This window comes from Atta cephalotes (assembly GCF_000143395.1).
Source record: "Atta cephalotes unplaced genomic scaffold scaffold00058, whole genome shotgun sequence".
Lineage (NCBI taxonomy): Eukaryota > Metazoa > Arthropoda > Insecta > Hymenoptera > Formicidae > Atta > Atta cephalotes.
The window spans coordinates 487,158-496,459 of NW_012130122.1; the positions used below are offsets into that span (position 1 = coordinate 487,158).

Sequence of the window (9,302 nt, forward strand, 5' to 3'; positions counted from 1 at the left end):
TTTAGTATTATTACTAGTATATATATATATATATATATATACATACATACATACATACATACATACATACATACATACATATATACATACATACATACATACATACATACATACATACATACATACATACATACATACATACATACATACATACATAACATGTATATGTATACATATTTATATTTGATAGCATTGTAATGAAAAAATATTACGTAACAAATTACTTATATACAATAATTTTTTTTGGAAAAATTATGTTTGATGAAAGTTTACAATATAATTGAAAATGTTTAGTTAGGAATAATTAGAAATAGTAATATGTTACAAATAATTGGAATTGGTTTAAAATCTAAATATCATATTAAAGTTGCAATAAAATATAAATTTTTGGGCATGTGTATGATGTGAAATCATATTTCATTATCATATGATGAAAATGACTAATTGAATATTCCAAAAAATTTTATTTCTTTAAAATAGTAATTTGTACACTTTTCGTTGGTGCTGTTAATTGATAAGTACACGATGTGTAAATTAAAATATGGATTATAATGTGCATCTGAAAGCAAAACAAAGCGAATTTTTGATATATGATAAAAATATCATAGTGATTATACATATATAACAAGTAATATTTGTTACAAACATTCAGTTGTCAGATTTTTATATTTTTTGGTATGTAAAAATATTATTACATACTATTTGGTATGAAATATAATTATTTAACAATATAAAAAGGAAAGAACTGCAAGCCAATGACAATTATATAAAAGTTAATAAACAAACGTTTCTATCTTTTCTATTAATGTATATAATTGTCATTGGTTTGTAGCTCTTTCCTTTGTATATTGTTATTTGAAATGTTTGAGCTTTCTCTTTACAATTTTAATTATATAATTATTTCTTATCACACATTCATAAGCGTTTGTAATGTATGTTACAATTTCTGAAGTACGAATTCTTTCATTTCGTCGAAAGTATGAAGTATGAACATAAAGAAAAGTTTGTTTTATTAGAGCATTTTTATATTGCCTATTCGTCAATACGTCATGTATCTTTAATGTGATATTATATATACAGTGATACATAGATATAGTGTTATATAGATATATAGATATAAATTTAGATATATAGATATAAATTTAGATTTTTTAAAACTAAATTTACAGAACAGGTAAAAAAGAGGTATATTGATATTTTTTATTTTTAAAAAAATGTAAAAACTTACGAAATTTTATAGAAATGATTTTTATATTATAAAAAAAGCTGGATTCTATACAGTATACGTCATGTATACAAAAATGGTGCAAAACTGTCATAGATTTATATATGATAAATTTATTTTTAACAAAATTAGTACACAAATGATATAGAATTACTAAAGCTTAAAAATTTGATAAATAAATGGAATGTGTGATATTTTGCTATCTTGTATATTTCACACACATAAAAAAATCAAAAAGTATTTCTCTTAAGAGAAAAAGATCTCTCAGTTAGTGTACCTGTAATAAAAGTATTCTCTATTAATAATAATTATTTATATCTAACACCGTATAGTTACATTTTATATCTACAAATTGCATCTAAAAAAATCAAGTAAAAAAAAAGATATTGTTCCTTTTATATATCTAAAATTATTTGATTTCTCAAATGTAGAATTATTTATGTGCTCTGTTAACTTTAAATTTTATCTTGCACATAGATAAAAGTCAGATTTTCGCATACATACTTAAATTTATAGAAAGTCTCAAGTATAATAATTCAATTAATATTTTAATATAACAAATGATGTACAAAGAAGAAGATAAATAGTATAACTTTGTACAAAGCATGACCAAACAATTTCTCAGAATTATTATTTCATGTATACGTCGATATATATATATCGCAATTAAATGAATTTTTATAAATAGTATCATATGATACATATTTTATGCGTCTATAAACGCTAGGTAGGCATGTATTAGGTAAAATAGGAGTTCACTTACATTATGTGAGTATAAATTATTCGATTGGAAAATATTCGGGATTCAATTTTTTTGTAATATTTTGCGGTACGTGTTAATTTTCGTGCAAAACAAAATACAACTTTTAGTTTATATCATATTAAGAATATGGTTTGGATTTCATATCACGTATTCACACATCACGAAAAGTTGGAAACTTTATATACTAGGACGAAAAATTTACAGAACAATATCCTGAATGGGATTTGACGAAGTCCAAAAACATTACGAAAATGTTAAATTGCAGTTCGAATCCCAGATATCATCTGATACATTGCATTCAGATGGAAGATTCAGCATAACTCTTTTAAGGAGATAGATAGGAGATTTGTTATTAAAACGAGGTAAATAAATCTATATGAGATGCAAAGTTTTTTGATTAAGCATATCAAAGCTTACAATAGTGAGTGTTACGTATCTTCGTTTCTCTTCAACGAATTTTTTGTGCTTAAGAGGCAAAACTACTCTTTGGTGTGTGCGAATGTGTTGTTAAATACATATTAAAATCGAATTACAGTTATTAATGACAACTCGTGTATAATATGAGAGATTAATATCTTAAATGTCTAAATGACGAGTAAACAAACAGAGAAATAATTTATACTCATATATTAGTATGCGACAATTTTAATAAAAAAATGTACGCATGTATTTTGACTGGATAATGACACGTGCAAATATCCAAAAGACTAATACAGTACTATTCATGAACATAAAATACATAAATCATTGATATAATCGGAAAACTGGATATTCCTTTTTATGTTGATAAATATGGATACAATATCGCTTAAAAGTATTTGCTCACTCTATCTCCTATAGTAGAATTAGAATGCGATTTAGGCATATAAAAAAAATATGTACAAAAATTGAGACAAGTATAATACTTTTGAGCAGTAATGTGCTTTTGATTTGTAAAACTTACACAAGTGTACAAAATTGTACAAGTAAAAAAAATCTATTGATATAAATGTTACATAAATAATCATTATTATTTGCAAGAAAAAATGAATAAATATTATTGAATTATTAATTATTAATGTAATTAATAAAGGTTAATGTTATATAAACAAACGATATATAATACATAATGTAAATACCTTTATTAAGAAGCGGCATTAATGTGTTAAGAATTGCTTATACAGACAATACTTGACAGTAAAATGAATAAAAGAAATAATATTTTATAAAACATATATTTCTTATTTATATAAATTTTAATCCGGAAAGCCTTTTCTTGAAAAACTCCCTAATTCTGGAAGAAGCACGTTATATCATAGATCTCTCACATGATCAATAATATTGACCAATAAATACTGACCGTATTATTGTGATTAGTATTTACAGATTATATAATGTAGAACATTAGCTGCGTTCGACATTGTAATGCATTTTAGTTATGTAGGTTTATGTTGACTTGTGTCAATATAGTTGAAAGTATGGAATTCGTACGTAGTATTTTCTGTGTACGTTGCTCGAAAATATTCAACCGATTGTATTATTGTATCACGCAGCTTGTGAAAGAATGAAAACTTTTTCAGGAATTTTCACAGAAACACATGTTCTAGACATTTTTAAACCATTTATTTCACCGTGCTTAAAGGATATCTTTCTGCCACCAACTGCATAGTCTTCAAATGTATGTGAAAACTGCGAAACAGCATACAATAAAATGTAAATTGAAGAAATGTATTCTCCCAGATAACATTTATGTTGCACAAAATATTTAAAAGATGTCTTTTAGATAGCTTATACGACATGCATGTTATCTGGGATTATGTTTAAATTTTCATATGTAAATGTGAATTATTATATGAATTACTTTATAGATATTTACTTGCAGCCATTGATTCTGTTCTTCTCTCTTTATATCATAATGTAAAATTGCTCTACTTGTTTATTGTTGATTGTCAATTAATTCAACTGTCAACTCATAACTCACTGATGAATGATCTCCCCGACAGTTGATTCATTCATTTACCTACATGTATTATATATAACATGTATAATCTACAATTGTATATGATTTCTACATATGCCATATATACATACAAGAGACTGGGGACACCCCAGACTGAGTCACAAAAATTCAAAAGTATCTTAAAAGTACATCTAAATATAAAAATTTTCTAAATATACACATTTTTTTAATGATTAAAGCATAATGTATATTTTAAAATTTAATAATAAGTATATTTAGTAAATATTTATTAATTTTTAAGAAAAAAATTAAAATATATTTTTTAAGAAATGACTCATGATGTCTCATACTCAGGGTACTATAAGTACCCTCACACACAAAATAGAAATTATGCAAGTAACGATGAAAGTTGAAAAATATTTTTAATTAACTTATACATTTTTAGTTACTAATACAATAAAATATGATTATAATTAATAATTATTAAATAATACAGAAAATAATAGAAAATTATTAATAAAATAAATGAGAAATAAACATTAATAAAAAAATTTATTCCAATAAAATAAAATTAATTGTTAGAAGTATAAATGGCTCTTTTAGGATATATACTTTCTGTATTATTTTATAGTAATCTATGTCAGTAGAGTTAACACATTTTATGTGGTTAAAAAGTTACTATTGCACTACGAAAATCATTAATAACTGATGCTTTTCGATACAATGGAATTTAATCACTGTCACCCAGATAAAAAATATGGGCAACGAAATAATAGTCGTATTCTAGTATCAGTAGTATTAAACATTTCTAGATTACGTTAAACAATCAATGACCCATAATGACTCGGTTTCCCCCTACATATATATTTTTTATCATAAAATTTGACAATACCACTATTGTTGGTCGATATGTATCTATAATATATGGATGAATTCCCTCATCTTCCAAATCTACATTTTGTGAGATTATACTGTACACTATCTGATTTTGATACACAAAAAGGTAGTCGCTCGATCCAAGAATGCCAGTTTTGATTGCCAGTTCTGTAACGCCAATTTAGACCTGTAACCCATGCCTTTTGCGCCAGAATGATTCTTCAATAAATTTCTCCCATATGACTTCTTCGTGCATATCAAATAGAATACAGACCAGGGCATGTTATCGTCCCAGGGAAATGGTTTAGCCACAATCTGATTAATCTTTTTGTACCAAACATAATTCATCAGCATCTGCTAGCGCACACTAATTGGCAGTTCATTGCAGTCTTGCAATCGACATAAAAGAGAATCTTTGTCAGTACTTCGACGGGCAGGAGTTTATCGCAGAGTACCAGACCATTGCAATGCTTTTCATCGAACATCATATGAGAAAGAATATCATTGCATTGTCTCATTATTTGTCAATACATTTGATCTTATTGGAGCGTTCCAATATTCACTGCCAGTTGTAAACAATTGACGACAACAGAGAATAATAGAGTAGTCTCAATCCCAGGCCTTTTCTCCTCCAATTTGGTAAATTTTCGTTCTGCCACTGAGCCACACAGCCTTGACGCTGTTGGTATCTGTGGCTATTTTTTAGTTAGGATACAGAGACATGACATTGTGTTCCACTATGTAAAATATTTATTGGAACGCAATTTAGTTTCATAGTGTAACACCAGAATGCATTGCAGTCTTCCATTCTATTCTTATAATTATATTTAGCATATCAATAATAGATTTATGATTTTTATTTAGATTTAAGTTATAATTTTTTCAGAATTGACGATTTTTGAAGGTTTTATTATACAAAATTTTATTATACAAAATTTTATTATACAAAATAAGTATGGCTACCAAATAACTTTTTGAAAAGTTGATGACATTGATATATTTTACACACTCATACTTAGCTTTTTACTGTGTCAAGCAGTGTAACACTATGTTATAGTTGAAAAACTTTGTGTAAGACACAGTGTTACATTGCGTTACGTATACGTTATTGAAAAACATCCTCTGTTACGTCTATATCTAGTAAATTTCTTACACAGTGAGACAATATCGTACAGATTATCTTTCGAAAGATAGTCGACACGCTTCTATCCTGTAATCACATAGTTCCTAAACAGAAAATGGTAGTGTACGGGCGATTTTGACGGTAACAGAAAAAAGGCATGACTTCTCTCAAGTTTCTCTCTGACATGCTGAAAGGGAGCGTTTATATTGGCCATAATAACCGTATGCCGTATCTGTAAGAATTGACTAATCACAGTTAAGTATTCACCTCTCATTCGGCGGGGAGCACAGACTTTTGCATAATGCATAACACATGAGGCATAAGAAATTGAACCAATCAGAGTTCTTTATTTCATGAAAAGAAAAAACGAAAGACTTTGATTAGTTCAATTTCTTATGCATTATATGTTATACAAGAGTATGTGCTCCCCGCTTTAGGGCGCGTTCACACCTTGACGAAAAAGCAGGCTGTGTTCCAAAAGTCACTGCCAGCGCTGAAAATGTACAGTTTATGTTACACATACTAACATTTTCAGCACTGGCAATGAATTTTGGAACATATCTTCGTAAAACTGAAAAGCAGCAACTAATCAGAACTTGCCCTGATAGTCGACAATTTCGGTTTTTTTGTATGTACCACTTACCAGTCGAGTTCTGATTTGTCATTGTTTTTCCGTTTTCTATGGATATTAATCATGAAACTTTATCCCTAGGATGAAAAGTGAAAATTTTTACCATTGAAATTAATGGAGAAACTTTTCACTTTTCATTTTCCATCCTAGAGATAAAGTTTCATGATTGATTGATTCATGGTTGATAGCGAGAACTCCAGACTGCTTCAGACTCCAGACTTACTAGTTAGTAGAGGATCTAACCTAATTCTAACCTAATCCTAATCGTTGTCATTTGCAATGTTTGCATGTGCTTAGTGATTTTCATGCAAAATTGATTGGAGTGAGTGATTGATCAGAAAACGTCCATAAGGAATAATGGTAAGACCTTTTTTTAATTATTGTTAATATATATATATATATATACAATCAAATATATATATATTTGATTGTTTAATTTTATATTTTTGGAAGTTATATTGATAACCTCCAAATCTTTAATATGATAAAAATACGATTGTAATTTAAATGAATTTTAATTTAAATGAATGTATTGTCATAATTTAATGATAATATAACCATGTTGTTAAATCACATTGTACAATAACACTCGCTGAAATTATGTTACAGGGGAAAAATAAGAAAACGCGAAAAGTTGTAATGCAGAGATTTGCTCAAATGAAAAGGATGATTAGTCTGAGTGATTCACGAATGTAAGTTTAATGTCTCATATAATTTTTGACAAATCATTGTTATTATTTTATAAATTATGAAAAAAATAAAAATGAATTTTTTTTTATAGAAAGCCAGAAAAGCGATTGCCATCAAAGAAAACTCCGAAAGAAGATAAGACTAAAATAAAAATTACAGAAACGTAAGTAATGTTACTTATAAATGAACATATACTATATTATACTATATTATACTATTTTTGATATAAATATTTTTGCATTTATATTATAAAATAATTATTTATTATAAAACATTTTATACTTTGAATTATAGTTCTTTTTTCTTTCAGGCCACAGCAATCCTCTGCATTATTCTTTCAGTATAACACACAACTTGGACCACCGTATCATATTTTAATTGACACAAACTTTATTAACTTTTCTATTAAAAATAAATTAGATATAATAGAGAACATGATGGAATGCCTTTATGCAAAGTGTACACCATATATAACCGATTGTGTAATGGGTGAGTTAGAGAAGCTTGGACAGAAATATAAATTGGCATTGAAAATTATCAAGGATCCACGATTCGAAAGATTAAAATGTATGCATAAAGGAACCTATGCAGATGATTGTCTTGTAAACAGAGTGACACAAGTAAGTATAGACTACAGAATTTTATTATGTTAAAAAATTTTTTTGACAATATAAATTTACTTAATTGCGATTGGTATAAATAAAAAATGTACGTTGTATTGTTATTTCAGCATAAATGTTATATTGTTGCAACAAATGATAAAGATTTGAAAAGAAGAATTCGAAAGATACCAGGTGTACCAATAATGTACATATCTCAGCATAGATTTACAATAGAAAGAATGCCGGATGCTTATGGTGCACCCAAGAGATAAGAGTAAAATTTATTTTAAATCAATTTTTTTTAATGGTTATTTCTTGTACATGTACACACAAAGATACACACTTTATTAATAAAATATGTACCATATTGATATGTTATTTATTCAAATGAAAATTTAATTATTTTATTTATTTTTTTTAGAAAATTAACAGATAGAAATATTGTTTTGTCATTAATAAAGTGATAGTTTATTTATGTACAGGTTATATTATCCAGCTTACGCGATATAGTAAAAAAAAGAGATACAACAAATATTTCCTCTGTACTGATTTTGCAGAATTTTATCAAATTCTATTATAAGTATTAATAAGATATTTTATTAAATATAACTATTGTTATGATTATTTTTTTGTTTGACTTAGTTTTTATATAATAGTCCAACAAATTTTTTACAAAAATAAATTTTTTACAAAAATAGCAACTTTCTCTATATTAACAGCAGTAACAAATTTCTATGATCTAAATAATTTTCTCTGGAATAATTATCTATAAAATTTAATAAAAAATTTTAAAAAATTAATTTTAAAGTAAAATATATATATATATTTTTTTTTTAAATATACATTTATGTGCGCGTGCCTATATATTTCAAAAATTTTATAGAAGAAATTTAATTATTTAATATTTATATTAATGCAACGTATATGTACTTGCAAGTACATCCTGTAAAATATTTCAATATATGAATTAAAATAAATTTATATTTGTGATACTTATAAATTAATTTTTGTAAACACGAATAATTATAACATTATAAAATTCAAAAAAAATTTTTATTTGCTTATCTTTTAATAATGTTCGTAAGTGAGGCCACAAATGGGGACATTTCACGTGAGAAATGATCGGTGCATATTTATGGCGAGGCAAAATAAATTGTTAGGACATTTCTGCCAATTTCTTACTCTCTATTTCCGAGAAGATTATGACGAAAAGCAATCATGCTCGATTACCAGCGATTTTCTATACCTACGTGAAAAATGATCGGATGCAATGCAATATTGCATATCAATCTCTTTATGAAATCTTATAACGAATTTTTCTTGCAAAAGATATAATTACTCAAATTTGAGTATTTTAGTTCTTGGCAAATATTATTGCGTATAAAAAAAAGTTGTAATATATCTTATTATCAGAGTTGGGTATTAACTAATTAAAACGTTAAAGTTAAAAAAA

At 26.4% G+C, this 9,302-nt stretch overlaps 1 protein-coding gene and 1 pseudogene across 1 annotated transcript; one reads left to right on the plus strand and one right to left on the minus strand.

Annotated features, from left to right (window-relative positions):
* Window positions 1-3,512: 3,512 nt before the first annotated feature.
* Window positions 3,513-5,321, minus strand: LOC105623509 (annotated as a pseudogene).
* A 1,413-nt stretch (window positions 5,322-6,734) lies between these two features.
* Window positions 6,735-8,121, plus strand: LOC105623510 (rRNA-processing protein FCF1 homolog). Its single transcript, XM_012204903.1, has 5 exons — window positions 6,735-6,782; window positions 7,167-7,249; window positions 7,339-7,410; window positions 7,558-7,867; window positions 7,978-8,121. The coding sequence occupies exons 1-5, from the start codon at window positions 6,735-6,737 to the stop codon at window positions 8,119-8,121; spliced, it is 657 nt and encodes a 218-aa protein (XP_012060293.1).
* Window positions 8,122-9,302: the final 1,181 nt, after the last annotated feature.